Source organism: Aulonocara sp. 'chitande type north' Nkhata Bay, linkage group LG7 (assembly GCF_057382095.1).
Source record: "Aulonocara sp. 'chitande type north' Nkhata Bay isolate Kocher_YH1m ecotype deep benthic linkage group LG7, A_spYH_male_GT1.1, whole genome shotgun sequence".
Classification (NCBI taxonomy): domain Eukaryota; kingdom Metazoa; phylum Chordata; class Actinopteri; order Cichliformes; family Cichlidae; genus Aulonocara; species Aulonocara sp. 'chitande type north' Nkhata Bay.
Window position 1 is genome coordinate 8,934,518 of NC_141350.1, and position 21,507 is coordinate 8,956,024.

Sequence of the window (21,507 nt, forward strand, 5' to 3'; positions counted from 1 at the left end):
GACCCTGATTAGGATAAGCGGAAGTGAATGGATGGATGACTGTAGTAATCAAGTGTACCACTAGGGGGTGCTAATAGCTTAATTTAAGAAACGCTGCATTGAAGAATGATAATAAAATGCTTTAAAAAAAGGTGTTCAACTCTTTGGAGAAACTGCAATTAAAAAAAAGAAGACAGAACATACGTGAATCCTTCACATATTTTTTTTATTACAACCCCATAGTTAAATGCATTTATGGGGATTTTGAATTTTCTGTCATTACAAAAAACATTTTAAAACCACAAGAACATAACAGATGTTTTTGGTAGAGATAAAAACTGCAAAATTATGATTCTGATTAAAAACATTTTTGTTGTTGAATGAACAAAATGGACTCACGAAACTATAAAATTCATACTTATTTCTGTATATCTGTCTGGACAGGAAAGTCTAACTATGACAGTGTGTGCAAATTCATGTTAAAACTAATCTGACATGACCCATAATTAATGAAACAAAACTAATTTGAACTAGTAATTTATGGTGACATAGTTGCAGTAATTTACTGAAACGTGAATAAAAATGGAAATACAGTATAGCAACTTATCCATAATTTATTTTAGCCCTGCCACTTCTTCTTTGGTCCTCCACTTGTCCAGTGTCCTCATATTTTTTAAGGACACACTGCAAAAGATGCTAAGTTTAATTTCGTTGGTGCAAAAACTATTTTATGCCTGTAAAGCTTTGTTATCTTTGACATTTTTTGTAGATTCAACTAAAGGAAAGTGAACAAATTCCCTTTTATTGCAGCGAACTTCTAGTAAAAAAATTGGCTATATATACAATTTAAAAATAGCTTCTGTTATATGTATACACAATAAAAGTTCATATTGTGTGGCTAAAATGGAGGCCCAGTGATGGTGCCTTTTATCCTTGAATGATTCATAGGTCAGTGTTACGTGGCTTAAGAAACAACAACAAAAACATTCATCTTTGTATGGTATAAGGACTGGACTGGAAATCGGAAAAAAAATGAAAAAGCAGCCAATGTCCACAGAAAACTTTGAAAGGCTCTTTTTTTCATAATGGTTATTTTATGGGTTTTACACTGAGATGACAGCTGAGTAAATTTCGTTGTATCCGTTTTATTTTGCGTGCACAGACACTAAAGTGTTTATTAATGGTAATAGTAGTGGTAGTAGTAGTAGTCAGGGTCATTATAGTTTTGTAATTTCTAATTAGTCTTTATTTTTATTTCATTTGGACTTTTTGCTTTTAATTGAGGTCAGTTAGTTTTCATATTGGGTTCCCTTGTTTCAGTTCAGTTTTTATGTTTTGAAAATGTTTATTTTAGTTTCTATTACTTTCTCAAGTCTCCATTAGTTATTATTGTATATTGAGCACAGATAACAACAAAGTAACAAACACTTAGGCAAAGGATTTTTTGATAAGTTTGCAAAATTGTTTCAGTTAGTTTTAATTTTAAATAATTTTAAATATTTTTTATTTATTTTTTTCTCAATATTTATTTTACCTATCTAAAAAGTAATATTTTCACTCCTGGTTTTTAATTTACTCGTAGTTAGCTATATTGACCTTGGTAATAGTAGTAGTAGTAAGCCTGGGGAGCTATTGCTCCAGAACACTTTAAAAAATTACAATAAAATATTTTTTCTTGGCTCCTCGGATAGACTGGCGGCTGCTGCAATGTCCTCTGATAATAGGTAATTGAAAAATGACTGAATTCTTTCTTCGGTGGGATGAAGGTAGTTGCGACCCTTTCCACCCGTGTTGGAGGAGTAAAGCTGATAGTCCAGCCCAGCAAAGCAGAACACTGTGACATTATTAAGCCCATAAAGCCGCCTCTGTCAGCGGCCCTCCTCCACTCACTGCAGTGTTGTCCCGCAGCCCGTAAACACGCTACCGTCTGCTGCGCTCTCATCTCCTTCCGTCCTACGTAACCCGCTAAGCCCCGCCCCCGGCCTGTCTCTCACGCACCAGTTACGTCTGACCGTAAAAAATAGAAACTTCCAAGATGGCCGAGTCCGTGGACTCCATGCATTTCGCAGCAAACAGCAAAACAAATTCCCCTAAACCCCTGATAGCTAAGCGACCGCCGGAGAGTCGTCCGCAGTCTTCCAGCGACATTTTCCCACCGCCCCCAAAGAAGGTCCGGGTGGAGGAGAAGGGCCTGAAGCACAGGAAACTGAACGGAGAGGTGTGCGCAGGGGAAAAACACAACGGGAAGCAGAGTTGTGGGAGCCCAGCGAAATGGAGTTTCGGCCCGGCCAAGGCGAGCCACTCCACCGCCGCCGCAGTGCCCGCCACCCCTGTCCGGAAAATATTCAAAATCAGCAACTTCCTCGCGTCGCCCCACAAAGTAAAAAAAGCGAAAGAGAAGCGACACAAGGAGAAGAGCAGCGAAGCGCAGCAGAGCCCGGGCGCTGCTGTGGAGAGAGTGAGCCCAGCTAGCTGCCATACAAAGCCCGAGAACGGCGACGTGAAAATGCTACAGAGAGGTAGGAGAGCCCAGCCGGGCTGCCCTGTTTGAACCGCGTTCACACACTTTATGGGCAAATTAAAACCCACCCGCGAAGCAGTACTGGTCATAAAAACACATTTTAGACATTATTACATAATTTACTGTAGCTCGGGCCCAGTGTTTATTGGGCCCAGATGGTGATATATAAACACACACGTGGAGCTGTTTGTCCGTCACTTATGTCTCCCAGCATGGATGCAGCAGCATTTCACCTCGCTGTCCTCTCTCGTTTCCCCTCCTCAGATGACCAGGTGAAGGAGAAAGACAGGGAGAAGAAGAAGGAAAAGAATAAAGAGTGGAAAAATCACAAACTGCCACCTGTCCACGAGATTGCCAGAGAAAACGGAGAAGTGGTTTCTCCGCAGAAAGGTAGTAATAAAATCCAGCATTGGGCAGGGGAGCTGAAAGTGAGAAACTACAGCACCGATTGTTTTTTGGGGGGATAATTTCAGGTTATTTCAAGCCCTTAAACATGTTTTGTATTTCAAATGTAAAAGCAGGTGGCTTCCATGTGACTAAATGCATTATTTTAGATATTATGCCAGAATTTTGGAAGTGTTTTCAGTTTTAAAAGGAAGTAAATGTCCTAAATGCAATGTAGAAACATGGAAATATAACACAGCAGAGCAAATGAACTCACCTTTGAAGAGTTGCCAAAAGATCAGCTGTTTCAAAGTAAACTTTACTCGTAATATCAGTTTAGCTAGAGATTACAGGCTGCAAAAGCTGCTTGTTATTTTAAACACGATCTTGTCTGTATGACAGAGTCTAAAGAGAAGCCCAAGGCTGGTTCTGAGGAAGACCTCCTTCTGAAGAAGCTCAAGAAGAAGAAGAAAAAGAAGCACAAAGATGGCGAGCGGACGAAGGAGAGGCAAGGCAGACCCAAAATGTACCACCGCTCGTGCCAGACTGTGTGTTCAGGGGTGTCCCTGGGTCTGCCGGAGTTGCTCAATCAGATTAACGTGAACAGCGACAGCAGCAGTCTCAACCACAGTGCCGCACAACACCACCAGGATGCTGCTGTTTCTGCGGCTACCTCCACCTCCATCTCCTCCATGGTCAGAGAGAGGCTCAGCTACAGCCCCCCGCTGCACTGCAGCCCGGCCCCGGGCACGGCTGGCCTGGAGTTCAGACGTCTGATTCACATCGAGCAGCAGGCCAACGGAGGTGCGTCTGTGGTGCACGCCTACAACGAGGAGCTGGCCTGCCTTTCTCCGGCAGAGATGCAGCGCTTCGCCGATGAATTTGTGACCCTGTCGTTCAGCGATGACGAGGCCCAGGCAGCGTGTTTCGTGATGGGAATCATCCACGGAGCTGCGTCCTACCTCCCAGACTTCCTGGACTACTTCTCCTACAAGTTCCCCAACGCACCGGTGAAAATGGAGGTGCTCGGGAAGAAGGACATAGAGACGACCACCATGGCCAACTTCCATTCTCAGGTGAGAATGAGTTTTGGTTTTTAATTTTAGTTTCTGTGCTGGAAAGCATGAAAAGGAGAGGATGCTCAAGTGTCTGCTTTGATACTGTAAAGTGTCACTTTGTAGTCTGGAGGCGTGAGCAGCTCAGACTCTAACAGTGACAGGCTGAAACACCACTTCAACAGTCTTTGTCCGCACTGTTACCGGGTAGAGCTTTTTGGGACTCGTGCTGTCAGAGGGTTTCTGTCTTCAAGTGGTCTCATTGAGCTGTGAGCGCGAATGGTGTGTGTCTTGAAAACCTCTTCAAGGGCATCTTCAGGTGGACTCACACCTTTAGTTCAGGTGCTTGAAGAGAACAGGAAAAAAAGGTTATAGCAGTGTTTCAGATACTTATATTTTTCCTGAGGTGTCAGGTAAACACAACTCTTAACTTTTGCTTTCTTCTGGCTGAATTTCAGCAGATCATAGGTCATGTTGTTATCAGTTTACTTAGCAGGTTTCCTTTTGGTTTTGTTCTAGATTCCTTTTTACTCAGATGATTCAAAATTGACAAGATGTAAACAGATGAGACATTTTTTTGCACAGCATTTGTTGTGAATCAGACACTTAAGCATTTTCTACAGTCAGTCAAAAAAAAAAGTTTCTTACAGGAAGTGTTTTCTTTTTAAATTATTAAACTTGTAAGCTGCATCACTTTGCATAAGAAGTGTCCACCTACCCATGGCCAGAATTTCATGGTAGCAACAACAAGATTGGATGGAAATATAAATGAGGACAGCTGAGCTTTTGCCTGGTGGATGTAGTCAATAGAAAGAAAATACTTCCTATAAGAAATAGCTCAAAACAGTGTTTGCTCAGGTAGGCGATTTCCATTTTGTTATATTCAAGGCAGATATCTCCAAATATATTTCCAAGCACTACAGACCAGAGCAAAAAAAATATGTATGTGTGATTTTTGGCATGAATTGCTCCTTTAAAACATGGTCCATGCATTAGAATAAATTAACTCTTAATTTGAGTTTCAGGTGTCTGAAGAAGTGCCAGGACCTAACTTTTCATTTTATCAGTAATCGGTCTGCATCTGTTTTTACTGACAGTGTCTTAGTGAAGAAATCATGAGTTAAAGGACATCCAGCTCATATTCAGCCATCGGTTTAACATGCTCGCAGAATTTTGGCGAATCAATTTAGGTCAAGAAAAATAAAAATTATTCATGCCAGAGACCCCTCGCTGGGAAGAAAATTAATCCAAGGGCTCTCTCTCCTTCGCTCTCGCTTTCTCGATTGGACTGATATTCCAAGTGCTTTGTAATCAGATATTGCTTCTGCTTGTCTGGCATCATGACTTTAACATAAGGCAGATGGTGCATTTCATCCTGTTGCTAGACTCACTAAAACCAAACTTTGTGCAACTGTCAGCAGATTTTCCCGATTTATCTCCTTTGGGATTAATGTTTCTTTATGATATGGATCCTGGAACAGAGTTATCACACAGTATTGTGCAAAAATATTGAGCCAGCCCCCACTTCTTTGTATTTTGCTTTAAAGGAGCCAGATTTTCTTGTAATCTTTAAAGTGGTCTTCAGCAATAGTTCTCCATGGTTTCCAAAGGTCTTTTTAGTTGAATCAAATGAGAAATTTTCTCAAATTTTGAAATGTCAAAGATAACACAGTTTGACAGGTGTAAAATTGTATTTTTGGAACAATGTGATTCCCAAAGCTGAAAACTTTGGAGAAACGCCTCTGAGGTATGCCAGACTTTTGGCTCATATGTATGGAGGAGGCGAGATGTACAAAACGAGTATCTACAGCCATCTATAATACATGGTGGAGGCTTTGTCATGGTGTTGGGGATCTTGTAAACATAGACCTATGAATGCAGAAAAGTACCTTGAGATTTTGATCCACTCTGCAATACCATCTGGAAAGCCTCTGATTGCCAAGGCTTCATTTTTCAGCATGACAGTGATCCAAAACTCTCTGACAGTGCAGAAAAAGCATACATGGGATAGCAAAACGCACACAACGAGTCATGGATTGGCCTCCCCAGAGTCCAGACCTCAATTGGAGCAGTTTGGGATTATCAGCAAACTCTGTTTTTGCCAGATATACTGTATTTCCATGCTTGTACATGTTTTTAACAAATCGCTGCACCTGCGATGTAGCTTTATATTTTGACTTTATTTATATAATTATTCATTCATCCATTCATGTTTTCAATTCAGTTTATTTCAAGTTTATTTCCACTGTGGGTTCTCTCATCTCCGCTGAGCTTTTATTAGTTCAGTGCTAGTTTAGGCACGATGTAAAAAGTTCAGAAGGGTGCACAACACAAACACCACCAGCTGACTCGGGTGTGTTCATTCACAATGAACTCATCCGAAACTCTGGCTGATTGGGACCCACACCCAGTTTCACACCTTGGCTCAGGCGATTAGAGGATCATCAGGGGGTCCTTTTGACCCTCTGTGGGGGGTTACTCCCACTAGGTTTATATCTGGGACTCGCCACCATTTGACCTTAGAACTGAAGAAGCTTCTCGGATGAGAGGTGAAACGTCTTCAAGTAACTTAAAGAAGTCCAGACGCTTTTCTTTGCAAGCTCCTTTGACTACGATGACCTGGATGACTGAGAACCTTCACAGACATAAGCTAAATACTAGTTTTCAGACCCAAAGAACCAATCTAGTGACTGAAGAAAGCTAAATCATGTATTTAAGTTGACAGTTACGTGAAAATTGTATGCAGAAAAAAACTTTTTCACTCTAACGTGGGTTTTATTCATCAGAAATCAGTCAAAAAATCCTCAAACAAAGAAACCGAGTAAAAGAGGAGAGAATACATTGTTTATAATATTATGGCAAAAAAAGAAAGATTTTGTCTAAGATATATGTATGTGTCTGTAAGTGACATGTGCAACAATGTAGCCCACACAACAAATTACAACATGAAAGTTCACAGTAGAGTAAGAAAACACAGAGCAACTAATAAAAATGCAAGCATGCAACATTAAATATAACACACATCAGCGTAAAGTTAATGGTCACAGATCTGGTTCTTCTTTAGCCATCATTTAAGATGAGTTTAGACTTTCTGAATGTCTTAAATCTCTAAAGGATACATATTACTGACAGTAAATTGATACATGTTATATTACCTCAGTGGTGTCAGTTGTAAAACTGTGTTAAAACTGTGCAACAATGTATTGTGGGCACTTTTGTCCTCCTGCCTTTATTTTGGTATTGCAGTAATTTGTGAAATTAATAAAACAGAGAAAATTATAGCTTAAGAAATATTATAGAAATGAAATGCCTCTGGTTTCAGAACTTTGATAGCGTGATTAGAGAAAGATGTAAGTGGTTTGATAAGAGGCAGATGCCCGAGGCCAGGAGGTTATACAATATGGTGACGCCAATCTCTAAACCTGCTTACCAGCTCTTAACAGTGCTGCTCAGATTTAATTTAATTGTTTTTTTATGCATTTGTCCATCGTTGTTAAACCAAAATGATTCCATTATGTTTGTTACTGGAAACACAAAGAAACTGTTTGTAAGCAGTGTACCTCCTGGTCCAAGCAATTTGTTAGTTTGGCTGCAGAAATGCAAATAAAACTGAAGTGTCAGCATGTGTTTGTAATCCATTACCTGTGTTACACACATTAATGTCATTAATATAGAAGCTAATTTGTCCTTGTGCAATACCTGCTTTAGTGTCTCAAGATGTAGGTTTAAGCCCCACTTTGAGCAGTAATAATTAAACCAGGTCACACACAGATCACCTTCAAATGCTTTAAGATCTTGAATGATACTGTTTCTTACTATTTTACTACTCTCCCTTTTAGCCATAACAATTATTTAATTAGATTATTATCCTCTGAATGTGTCAGTAATTGTTGAGCTGCTACCTCTGTGGAAATTAGAAATGAAAATTGGAAATGAGAAGCTGTTTTCTCCCCCTGATTTGAAAACAGGAATAATGAGAGCTCTTTTCTAGTGAACTGTGTAGGTGATTTTTTTTTTCTTACATACGATTAAAAAATGCTTTCAGCTGACTATAATAGAATAGGAAGCCTTTATTGTCGTTGTATTCATGGCACAGTGAGATGGTGAAGCCCCCCTGAGTAAAGTGAGCGATGTACTCGCGGCCGTGTCGCTGTCAGAGATGTCGGAGTTTCTCCAGACACTAAGCTCACATGTGGGAGTAATGGATTGTAGTATTGCACGTGTTTTATTGCACGGCTTGACTTGAGAGTGCTTTGTGTCACAGACCGAGTAGACATGGGTCTACAGTTTACACTTTAGGAATCCCTGTTTTTAGATCACGGTTTATGATGTGACTTATTCTGGGCTCAAATCATTTTACATAGTTAACAAAGTGAAAAATGCATAAAAAATCTTTTAATAAAAGAAAAATGGGATACAGATTCTTGAAGGTTTTAGTGGACATGGTTTTGGCTGGTGAGAACATGTTTTAGGGGAACATTTGGTCTGTTTAGCTATTACACGTTCCCTCATTGCAAATCTTTGCACATTATGCTGAACATTTTTTTTAAACATTTAACACATGTACCTGTAAATGAATAAAAACTCAAATCGTCTAACTCCTGTTGCCTCGGTTATCACATCTCCGCTTTGTGGTGTGATGCATGGAGATGTACTTCTATAATATGCTGTTTTATGCATTTCCATTTATTTTCTGTGGTTGGTAAGACAACAGCAGAGGAGAGATGACAGGAAATGGGTGAAAAGTCCTTTGCTGGTTACAAGCTAGGGTCATTTAGTTAATGGTTTGCGCCTCGACATTGAAACCGCAGGGCTGCGTTAATTGATTGTAATTTCTAACGCTGTTATTCAGCCCTTGCAGGATGTTTAACTGTCTTCCCCTTTGTGTAAACACCGTTTTTCCTGGTTAATGGCCATTTGGTGGTTAACTACACCTGTATGCAAGATTAGGTCCTGTGGAGTTAAAGACGTTGAATCTGTTTTATTATTTGACAGAAATCTATGCAGTGTCCTGCCATTTCTAACTGTCTGATAAGCAGAATGACTTTTATGGTTCAGTGAATAATATTCCAATTAACAAAATAACTTTAAATAATTAATTTATCACCATGCAGCTGATTTTCCTTCAGCTCTGGGTAAAAACCTTCTATGCATAACATAGACACATGCATTGCTGATCTTCTGGGATTTTCCAACAAAACCATCTTTAGGGCTTAGAGGATTCTTGGCACATTTTGGTCTCCTTAGTAGTAACTAAGCATTTTTTTAAAATTCCACAGCTTACCTGAGTATTGTTACTGACAATATCCAAGCCTTTATGACCACAGTGTACCCATCTGATGCCTGAACATTACAATGGATTCACTGTACTCAAATAGCCTCCATGGATCTTAATCCAGCAGAGCACCTTTGGGAAATGCAGCCAATAAACCTGCAGCAGCTGTGTGATGCTATCTTATCAATATGGACCAAAATCTGATGAACGTTTCCAGCCCCTTGTTCCAAAACCTAAAGCAGTTCTGAAGCCAAAATGAGGTCCAATCTGGTGCTAGTGAGGTGTACCTATTAAAGTGGCCAATGAGTGCATTTTTAGTGTCCTTAAGTATTACAGGAGTTATCAATAATAATGAAATACAGCAGGAAAATAAATCCACTAACAAAGAATAGCATCAAATGCAGAAAAAAAGATTGTTTGTTCCAAAAATCATGTAGAGAAAACCCAGAAAGTGCCGACTTTGTTGTGACAGAACAAATTACATTTTGGTTAAAAAAAAGCCCCCCTACAATAGAAAATTAGTGCTATCGCTGTTTGGCTGTCTCAAAGAACAGAACTTAAACTCTTTGTGTGAAATGTGTGTTGGGAGATTACCTGTACTATCTCTGTGTAATGTATTTATCATATAAACATCATCTGTTTATGGTCTGTTGACATATTCTGACATATGTTTACTAAATAAACAAATCTTCTGCTCTAAAATTTCCACCAAGATGAATCCAGTTGGATCTTTTGTTAATGCAATGTGTTATCATTAAAACCTTATCACTACAAACCCTTAATGATTAGTTAGGGGTTAAAATTAGAAGTACTTGCGGTACATTACGATGCAGGAAGGAAACAAACAGCCTTGTGGCAGATTGTGACAAATGATAAAACTTTATGAAGTGCTGTACGTCATCATGTCTGCTCCATTGCATTTTGTGTTACAGATTTTTAAGTCTTCAGTCTGTCAGACTGTTTGTCCTCTTAATACTGTTTGTCTTCTTAATGAGGGCTTTATTAAGGGCAGGTGAAGTGGAAGGGTTCCTCCATTTATGTTATGAATGCATAGACTGTGTTAACCTCAGCTGCTAGATGAACATGCCTATAAAAGGTGTATATAATGTTTTAAAAGTAGGGCTGCCACTATTAGTCGACTAGTCACGATTGCGTCGACTATCAAAATCGTCGACGACTAATTTAATAGTTGACGCATCGTTTGAAGCTTTGCAAGATCCCAAAAGACGCAGGAATAAGTAGTAGGTTTTAAGAGTGTAATAACGGACTGAAACAGAAGATGGCAGCACTGCATGTACAAGGATGCCAGCTGCCGTTAAACCCCGAAGAAGAAGAAGCGGTGTCCTGTATCGTAGCTGTGTCCAAATTCAGGAACCGCATCCTCCTGTGCCCGCATTTGTAGGCCAATTACGTTACAGCGACACGACGAAGACTGTCCAAATTCGAAGACTCCGACAAATGAGCCCTTCGTTTCCCCAAATTTGAAGGATGGGTCGGATGTATACTTCGTGGCCCAACCTATCCCAGAATTCATAGCGCGGCCCTGCTCAGTTTCCAACAATGGCGGCAGCTAGTTGGTTTTAATATTACTCTTATTATTCTTTCTGGGTCACAAAATAAACGTTTAACATATTTTCAGACGAGAATGTAGCTGTGTAAACCTCAAATATCGGCTCAGTTTATCAAGACACCACATATTTTCAAAAGCGCTCCGACGTTTTCGGAGACGTCTGTTACCCACTAGCTCGATAGCTAGCCGGGGGCTAGGTCACTGCAGCCGGTGGGCAAATCGTTTTCAAACCACCGCAGTCTTTCGCTACTCAGGTTAAACATATGGAAGTCACTTAGATAAGTTAAAAATGTTATTGTTTGGCTTTTATCAGTATTTTATTTGTTCCTGAGTAAATCGGTTTGGCTGAGATTAAAGTTATAGTTTTTACACAGCTGAATAACGTCAAGCAGACAACTGATTATCAGAAGTGTGAGATGCTCGAGAATATACTCCGGTGTCCTGTTATATTTTAGATACCAAGGAGCAGACGGCTGAGTTTATTAAACTTCACCGAACAATCTGCAAATTTCATTAAAATGTAATAAACTATCATCTTGTCTTTATTTTTAGTTAGCACATATCTTAAACACTTAAAGCTGTAAACTAATGATAGTTATATAAGAGCAGATGCTGCTGGTGCAATAAGCGGTACGTTTTATGTCCAATGGATGCATGATCTGATTAGTCGACTAATTGCAAAAATAATCGGTGACTAGTCGACTATCAAAATAATCGTTTGTGGCAGCCCTACTTAAAAGCATCTTGTGCAGCAGTAAAACAGCGTGTCAGGTTAACATTTAGATTTATTATTACCTGCTGAGTCTAATCTGTGTCCTCTGCGGCGCCTCCTGCAGGTGAAGCGGACATATTCCCAGGGAACATACCGAGCTGGGGCCATGCGGCAGGTCAGTCTGGTCGGAGCTGTGGATGAAGAGGTCGGAGACTACTTTCCCGAGTTCATCAGCATGTTAGAGAAGTCTCCTTTCCTGGAGGTTTGTTTGCTTGCATCTGTATTTCTGCACAGCACTGGAGTCAGTGGCGTGTCAACATCTGTTTAACTTCTGCCTGTGAAGTGCTGCAAGGTGTTATGTAACCCGACGTTTCTCGTCCTGTGTTTGTGCAGCGGACCCTGCCCTGGGGAAATTTCTCCAGTCTGCGGCTGCAAAGCCCCACAGAGAGTGACGACGGCCCCATCATGTGGGTCAGACCTGGAGAACAGATGATACCTCTGGCAGACATGCCAAAATCACCTTTCAAAAGGAAAAGGTGTGTTCGCCCTGTCTTTAAAGCAGCTGCATTTATCTTTTAGGGGTACCTGCACATCTCGAATTTGTTGTGACTCTTGTAAATAAATGTATTTCAGGTCCACCAATGAGATAAAGAACCTGCAGTACCTTCCTAGAACCAGTGAGCCCAGAGAGATGCTGTTTGAGGACCGGACGAGAGCTCACGCTGACCACATCGGTCAGGGCTTTGAGAGGCAAACTACTGCAGCTGTCGGTGTGCTGAAGGCTGTGCGCTGTGGAGAGGAGTGAGTTCAAAGTGACATCTTCTTATGTTTTTAAGCTTATCACTTAAACATCTGTATAAGAACAGCTGTGTATTATATATTAGACTAACAGAGATGGTTACAAATTTTATGAAGGTAAAACGGCAGCAGTCAAGACAGGCAATGTAAAATACTGACATTTACAGTCAAGGTCAGCTTATTATTTGTGTGCTGTTAATTCCAAATATCATGATATTATATAATAATATGTATACAGTAGCTTTTGCGTCTTTTTCTTTGCTGATTAGAGATTGATCACAAACGTTGTGTGTATTCTTTACAGCAGCGACACTGCTGCGCGGATCACCAAAGACGTTGTGTGTTTCCACGCAGGAGATTTTCCAGATGTGGTTATGAGGCTGCAGCTGGATCTCCACGAACCCCCACTCTCTCAGGTGGGCCAGCGTTTTTAACAGTGTCTAGGGGTACATGCCAGATATAAATAAATATTTTTTTGTCTCTCAGATCACGTCTTCTTTAAAAAGTGTGCAAATATAAATTTTAAAATGATAAAAAATAATAATTAATAGATTGCCTATATTTGCAGCCCATATCTTTCAACACACTGTATAGTAGGGGTGCAACGATACACGAAATTCACGGTTCGGTTCGATACTTTGGTGTCACGGTTCAATATTTTTTTCGATACAAAAAAAATGTTCATGCCTTTTGAATTTGTCATTTATTAAAATTATAAATATATATTTTAACTCAAAAGTACAGTTTTTAAATTTAACCCTAACCCTTGTGTAGGGCTGGGCGATATGACCCAAAATTCGTATCTCGATATTTTTTACCTAGACGGCGATATAAGATATATATCTCGATTTTTTTATTTTTTATTTTTTTAAAAAGCCATAAAGTAGGAACAAAAAGAGAGTTCTTAGTCAAAGCTGTGTCCCAGATGTCACACAGGCACTTTTATTAACATAGAGCACAGATGTACATAAAATTTACTCAAAAATAAATTATGAGCATTTATTAAATAATAATGCTCCATAAATAAAAGAAAACAATGTTGTTTTTGTGCATAAAAAAAAGCTCACAATTGTGGAGTCAAAATGTCGATGCGCAGTAACTCGTTAACGGAGATTTGCCGTGTTCATCTTGTCGCTTCCTGCAGGTAAAGCGATGGGGGAGGAGGGGGAGTTGTGTTCAGTGAAGGAGGGGCGAGGCCGAGTAACGTAAAGACAAAAGTGGACTAAAGAGAGGCAAACCTGCGGCTCCACAAGTATAATTATGACGTAACATAGACTATATCGATATAAAGGATATTGTCACATCTTATATCTCGTATAAAAATATATCGATATTTTTTTAAAAACTCGATATATCGCCCAGCTCTACCCTTGTGCGTGTTTTTTATTTTGACAGCGAATGCGCACCTGTGGACCACTTATGTGCAGCCCTGGTTATTATTTAGCTCGTCATATTGCAGCCACAGAAATTATTTTGTCCATGAAACTATAAAGCTTCACTTTCTTTTTGCCTTATAGTCTGATTTGTCATAACTTCTCCGTTTTGTGGTAAGCTTTTCTTTGGCTGTCACTTCTTCACCCTGACCTGTCTTATTTGGCTCAGCAGAACTGAAATATAAATCCTGCTGCTTTTACACACGCACTCACATAACGGTCAGCGATTCTCTGCGCGATCAACCTCTCACATGTTTAAGCTGCGGGAGATTTCACTCGTCATGTTTGCGTAGTAAGCTAACGATTAATAAGACGATGTCAGAGGAATTGGTGCGCAAATTATCATCACTCACCAATCAGTGCTGTCCGAGCGATTGCAAAGTGAAAGCAAAAAAACAAGCGCAAATTCAAACGCGATTTCAATATGTCACATATTGACAGTGGCTCACCGATGCCAATGACATAATTACCCAGCTACATTTCCGAAAGAATGCAAAAGCATTGACATATATTTTTCCTTCCTACAATAGCCCGACGGGCAGGGCAGAGATAGATTTTGGTAGCCCGACTGGAAAAATCGCTAGCCCCAGGACGTCGGGCTAGCGATATTGCGAGCCCTGTATCTGATTGAGGAATCATGCATCTTTGGAAAAGAGAGTTTATTACAGAGAATCAGAATCAGAAAGGGTTTTATTGCCAAATGTTGAGCGGGTTTACAACATTAGGAAATTGCTGCGGTGCTTCAGTGCAAACATACTGTTATAAATTAAGCTTAAATAGACATGAAAATAAAAATGAGAATAAGAATTAAAAGTGCTAAGTAGATAGATAGATATATACATGATATATACATGAGTGCAGGTGGTGATCAGTGCCAAACATGGAATGATGCAGAAATGGCTCTTTCCGAAATAAAAGCTATACTACAGCTTCTTCTGGGCTATATTCTCAGCAGCATATTAAACATATCAGGTCCCCATAAGGAGACTCATGTGCTAACGGCTGTCTAAATGACTCGGGTAAAGTTTGTAGCATACATGCTTGTTGTTTTTGTACTAGGATGATGTAAATGTGCAGTCATATTTGTTATGTTCCCACTAGTGCTTTCAGGTTAATCTCGTTGAAATGACATTAACGCCACAACATGGCAAATCTCCGTTAACGAGCTACCCCTGATTGCCCCGTGCATGGGGCTAGACGGCCAACACGTTAACGAGCTAACTGCGCTAACACACTAGTTCCCACACATGTAATTGAGCATTGCGTGGCACATCCAACATACTGTTTTACTTTAGTCCATGACGCGCTTACCTTCAGGGTCATACGTCACATGAAAACCAAAATAATTCCAAACGCCAGATCTGAATGAGGGTGGGGGAGGTTCAATTTGCCATGTTGCAAGGAGAGCTTAACTTCTGTCTCACTAGCTTGCCCTGCGCTCTTCCTTCTGACTATGCTGTCTGTGTTGAGCGCTCAGTGGATCTGCGCTCGACAGTGTAGCCTAGGCGGAGTAGTCGAACGCAGATTCACTGAGCGCTCAACACAGACAGCATCGTCAGAAGGAAAGTTGATGAAATAAATTACAAATTTTGTATTGTTCGATACATATGCGTACCGAACCGAAAGCACTGTATCGAACGGTTCAATATCGATACGAATATCGTTGCACCCCTACTGTATAGCTCATAAAATCAGCAGCAGTAATTTAAAAGGTCGTATAAATACAGAGTGCACCACCTGTTCTGCACTGAACAGCAGCCAGACTTGGTTGTTGGGCTATAAAACACATATGCTGGCTTTTTGGAATATCCCCAATTTTTCCCTCCCCGGGGCAAATGTAGATGTTTTAATTTGCTATTTCAGTGGTCTTCCTCTGGGAGAATTTAACTCCATAAATGATTAACCTGTAAAACACAATTCAGATCTTGCACTAATGGACACTGAGCATCAATAAGTCTCACCCACAGCGGAGGGGAAACAGTTCATAGCTCTCTGTTGGCTTTTTATTGTGTGACGGTGCCTCTTTGTCAGCTGTCTGCTAAAAAACCCCCACTGAAAATGACAAAAAGCTTTCTGTCAGATGGGATGCATTACTCAAAATTATAGAACCTAAAACTAGGCTTTTACAGGGAGTGCAGAATTATTAGGCAAGTTGTATTTTTGAGGAATAATGTTATTATTGAACAACAACCATGTTCTCAATGAACCCAAAAAACTCATTAATATCAAAGCTGAATGTTTGTGGAAGTAGTTTTTAGTTTTAGCTATTTTAGGGGGATATCTGTGTGTGCAGGTGACTATTACTGTGCATAATTATTAGGCAACTTAACAAAAAACAAATATATACCCATTTCAATTATTTATTTTTACCAGTGAAACCAATATAACATCTCCACATTCACAAATATACATTTCTGACATTCAAAAACAAAACAAAAACAAATCAGCGACCAATATAGCCACCTTTCTTTGCAAGGACACTCAAAAGCCTGCCATCCATGGATTCTGTCAGTGTTTTGATCTGTTCACCATCAACATTGCGTGCAGCAGCAACCACAGCCTCCCAGACACTGTTCAGAGAGGTGTACTGTTTTCCCTCCTTGTAAATCTCACATTTGATGATGGACCACAGGTTCTCAATGGGGTTCAGATCAGGTGAACAAGGTGGCCATGTCATTAGTTTTTCTTCTTTTATACCCTTTCTTGCCAGCCACGCTGTGGAGTACTTGGACGCGTGTGATGGAGCATTGTCCTGCATGAAAATCATGTTTTTCTTGAAGGATGCAGACTTCTTCCTGTACCACTGCTTGAAGAAGGTGTCTTCCAGAAACTGGCAGTAGGACTGGGAGTTGAGCTTGACTCCATCCTCAACCCGAAAAGGCCCCACAAGCTCATCTTTGATGATACCAGCCCAAACCAGTACTCCACCTCCACCTTGCTGGTGTCTGAGTCGGACTGGAGCTCTCTGCCCTTTACCAATCCAGCCACGGGCCCATCCATCTGGCCCATCAAGACTCACTCTCATTTCATCAGTCCATAAAACCTTAGAAAAATCAGTCTTGAGATATTTCTTGGCCCAGTCTTGACGTTTCAGCTTGTGTGTCTTGTTCAGTGGTGGTCGTCTTTCAGCCTTTCTTACCTTGGCCATGTCTCTGAGTATTGCACACCTTGTGCTTTTGGGCACTCCAGTGATGTTGCAGCTCTGAAATATGGCCAAACTGGTGGCAAGTGGCATCTTGGCAGCTGCACGCTTGACTTTTCTCAGTTCATGGGCAGTTATTTTGCGCCTTGGTTTTTCCACACGCTTCTTGCGACCCTGTTGACTATTTTGAATGAAACGCTTGATTGTTCGATGATCACGCTTCAGAAGCTTTGCAATTTTGAGACTGCTGCATCCCTCTGCAAGATATCTCACTATATTTGACTTTTCTGAGCCTGTCAAGTCCTTCTTTTGACCCATTTTGCCAAAGGAAAGGACGTTGCCTAATAATTATGCACACCTGATATAGGGTGTTGATGTCATTAGACCACACCCCTTCTCATTACAGAGATGCACATCACCTAATATGCTTAATTGGTAGCAGGCTTTCGAGCCTATACAGCTTGGAGTAAGACAACATGCATGAAGAGGATGATGTGGACAAAATACTCATTTTCCTAATAATTCTGCACTCCCTGTATAAGCTGCCAAACTTAAAAAACAAAAGTGTGGAAGCGACTAAAGTGGATACTGCTGATAAGACACTCACTATGCCCATGAGTGTCACTCTAAAGCTAAAAATTAACTTAAATTAACAGAAAACTAACACTCACAGGGTGCTAAACTTAGCTCTGGAATCTTAAATATTGAGCTGCTGGCAGGTATTTTGTTGGCGTTACAGCCTTCAGTTGCACCTTGTGGAGTCTAATGTTTTCCTCTTCTGCATATGACGTGTCGGCTCTGGCAATTGGCAGATGAAAGGCAGGGTGTTGCTCTTCTCTCCACCTTTAGCTGTTTGGCAACTACACCAAAAATTGTATCAGTGATCATTCACCCAAATAAGTTCATAGCAAGTTTTTTAGTGAGAAGCTCTCATGATTTGCTTCAGTTGACCAAATTAACAGCAAAACAAATCAATGAGTTTGCTTCATTTTTAGATAACAAGTTATTCCAAAATTCCGGTTCCTGAAAATGGGATATGTGAGGTGGGACTAACTCACCTCACCCCTGTGCACACCAACAGAACTGTTCGTGAATATATTTGCACACTCTGGTTGTTGAGACCATATTTAAAACCCTAACACTTCATTTGTAAGTGAAAATTGAAGAGTGTGTTTCTAATCATGCTGTTTCTCCTGGTTGTGTTAAAAGCAAATGTATTCTAATATATTTGTTATGACAGCATTAAAAACTGTTGGGGGTTTTCTCAAAAAACTTTCAGAAAGAGTGCCTAATGCTGCTTTAAGTGTAAGAAAACACAGATCTGCTATCACCGCAGGCATGTTTTCACTCTCTGAGGGGTTGTTGAATATCATGTGCTCCTGTCCTTGCCTCTACAGTGTGTGCAGTGGATCGATGACGCCAAGCTGAACCAGCTCAGGAGGGAGGGGATCCGATACGCCCGTATCCAACTCTACCACAATGACATCTACTTCATCCCCAGAGGAGTTGTCCACCAATTCAAGACAGTGTCTGCTGTCTGTAGTCTGGCCTGGCATATCCGACTTAAACAGTATCACCAACATGAAGAGAAGGAGGAGGAGGAGGTGGTTAAGGAAGAGGAGACATGTTCACCAAGACAAGTAACATGTTATATTAAAAAAGAGGAGGAAGAGGAGGAGGTAGAAGCGACGGAGTGTGACCTTGCTGTAAAGGCAGTGACGAAGCTGGAGGATGAGGACGACACGGGGAAATGGGAGGGGGCACCCCCAGACACTCCGACACAGATTTTCAATGAGGAAGAGCGAGAGAACAGAGCTGACATGAAGGAGTTGTCAGCGGCACTGTCACTACCTTTGGTCAAGAAAGAAAGAGATGAATCTGCACTCAGTCCCACACTAATTGAACCTCAAGCCGAGGAAGATGTAAAAGAGGAAGGCAAAGGAGCTGCAGACACCTGTCAGACACTGCAGATGGACCACGAGGAGGGCAACAGAGCAGATAGTGCCCCTTCAAAGCCATCACAGCAGATTAGGAAGGAAAGTGATGTGGAAGAAGAGCGGCAGCACAAAACATCAGGACAGGGCCTGAAAGAGAAAAGTAAAGAGAGTATTCTGAGCACTTATAATGCACCCCAAATCAAAAAGGACAAAGATAAAGGCAGAAGAGAGAAGGATGAAAAGGAGAGGGTGAAAGAGAAGGAGAGGAAGGAAAAGGACAGGAGTAAAGAGAAGGAAAAGGATAAAAAAGACAGGGGGAAAGACAGAGAGCGAGAGAAGGACCGGGTGAGAGAGCAAGAGAAAGTTAAGACTGAGGGAGGACGAGAGGGTTGCACAACGACGCAGATACTGCCGCAGATGAAGAAAAAAGAGGAAGAGGAACGGACGAGAGAGGGCGGTAAAACCGCCCCAACCAACCCGTCAGCTCAGAGAGACGAGAAGTGGGCCAAGGAGTGGGACTCAAAAACGCAACCCCATGTCAAGAGAGAGAAGGAGCATGACAAGGACCGGGCAAGCACGCCTGCTGCGGCTCACCCACGGCCAGACAGAGAGGAGGCTCGAGACTCCTGCACGCATAAACACAAGTCTTCCCATGGGAAGAAGGAGAAGAGTGGCCACAGGGAGGGCAAAGACGGCAGCGCGCTGGGAAAATGGGGGAGAGAAGACGGAAAAACTCACAAACCTGCGAACGTTCAGGTTAAGAAAGAAGTAAAGAAGGACAGAGATGTCAGCAGCAAAGAAGAGAAGAAGAAACCTGCTTCTGGTCCTGCCCAACTAGAACACAAACAACCACGGACACTGGTCACCTTTGACCTTTTTAAACCCATGGAGGCCCATCAAACTTTGGCTCTTTCCTTCACGGACAGTAGACCCAAGAGCCACCATCACAGTGACTCTCGAGGCTCCTCGTCTAAGCCTGCATCTGACAGTCGGACTGTTGCGCTCTGTAAAGGACCAAAAGTAAAGGACTCGGTGCCGGGTAAGCCCGGGTCAGCGCTACAGGATACAGCGCCACAGCAGCACTTATTAAAACAGCCCCTGAAAACACACACCCCCCAAACACAGAAAGACTTCTTAATATGAATGTCTAGATGTCTAGTCTGCTTTTCTTTTCCTTTTTTCTTTTTACTGTACAATTTGCGCCAAGGCTTTGGTAAAATATTTCAAAGTGCATCCTTACTTCAGATACCACAAAAGTGAGCGAAAGCTGCTTTGACATTGCCAGACCTCCTGTGACGCAGTGAAACGAGGGTGCGCTCTGCAGGTATTTTAACAAGGTCTAAGAATGTAAGCTAAGTAGCTCACTTCACGTTTGTTAGCAGATGTACGTAGGCTTTATATAAAATGTTATGTGACCCCGTGTGTCAGTGCCTGTGCACTACTTAGCTTCGCTCTTAAAGCACCTATTTTAGGTACTGGTCTCGCCAGTCTGAAAACAACCATCCGTACTCCCCTGCTGTAAGAACGACCTTTGTTCAGTGTTTGAGACATCAAGGAGATCCCTGTGATCTCTCTCAAATCATCTGTTTATCGTTGCTCATGCCGATTTGGAGGTTTGTTATTTTTAAACCTTCATATCAGAGCAAGTAGTTGTTTTCAGACTGGACTGTTGGACTCACACAGGGCTGTAAATGATACTGTATGTACCAAAACTGTACAGTATAGATGTTATTAGCACCAATGTGAGAAAATGTATACAGAAATTGCATATATTTTTTGTAAGACAGGTTTTATTTTCCATAGAACTTATTTATATCATTTACTGTCTGTTTTTATTTGAAACCGATGTATGTGAAAATTCTGTTGTAAATACATTTTATTTCCTAAGAATTGGTAGTGTGATTTATACTCTGATCAGAACCTCTCAATAAATGGTTCAAAATGTTGACTTGGTCAGCGTTAAAAGTCTCGCCTGTGTTTTGTATCAATGAGGTCACAGTCATTTGCCTTTCTGGCTGCTGGGTCAGGCATGCAAAGCAACAGTCAGGGCACAAGGCAGGTAAAGAAGAATGTGGAGGCAGGGGTGGGGCAGAAGGATATTATGATAGTAGTTAGACCTGTTATAATGGTTTGGAGATGGTTTTGCTACATAAAGTCAAGAGAAGAGGTGAAGATGCTTGTGTTTTCACTGGGAGCGACCAGGACAGGATTACAAATGAGTAGTTTGTGTGAGAGGGCAGGATGATAGGTATAGGGTGAGATGGAGGCAGATGATCCACTGTAGGGACCCCTAAAGGAAGGGGCAAAAAGAAACCTCAGATTATGGCAGGATGTATTCCAAATATGCTGTGAGTGTGAACTCTAAGCCCCTCCCACCAGAGAAAAACAGTAAAAATAAGTCGCTGCTTACTTTTGGCTCCATGTTGAGCAAAACTTGACTGGATCCTAGAAGAGGTGGTACTGTGGTGTTGTAGTCCAGGAGGAATCCCAAATGCGGATAAATTGAAGGGTTACATCAGGAAAAATCTATGCCAAATCAAACATGAGAATCCCAACTTCTTGGAGCATAAGGAAGCAGTACCTTCTTAACTTTAATTTTTATTTTCTCATCTAATACACCCTCCTGACCTGGAAATCAGTATGCCGTGCTGCAGGATCTCTAGGTTCCTGAAAATGCATCTGGAGCATAGGTTTGCTGGAC

General features: G+C 41.2%; 1 protein-coding gene across 1 annotated transcript; it reads left to right on the plus strand.

Annotated features, from left to right (window-relative positions):
• The first annotated feature begins 1,927 nt into the window (after positions 1–1,927).
• Positions 1,928–20,762, plus strand: LOC147324527 (lysine-specific demethylase RSBN1L-like). Its single transcript, XM_086298362.1, has 8 exons — positions 1,928–2,498; positions 2,765–2,890; positions 3,287–3,960; positions 11,621–11,758; positions 11,890–12,032; positions 12,130–12,297; positions 12,599–12,710; positions 18,267–20,762. Exons 1-8 carry the CDS (start codon positions 2,015–2,017, stop codon positions 19,947–19,949), a joined length of 3,528 nt encoding a protein of 1,175 aa, XP_086154488.1. The 5' UTR covers positions 1,928–2,014; the 3' UTR covers positions 19,950–20,762.
• Positions 20,763–21,507: the final 745 nt, after the last annotated feature.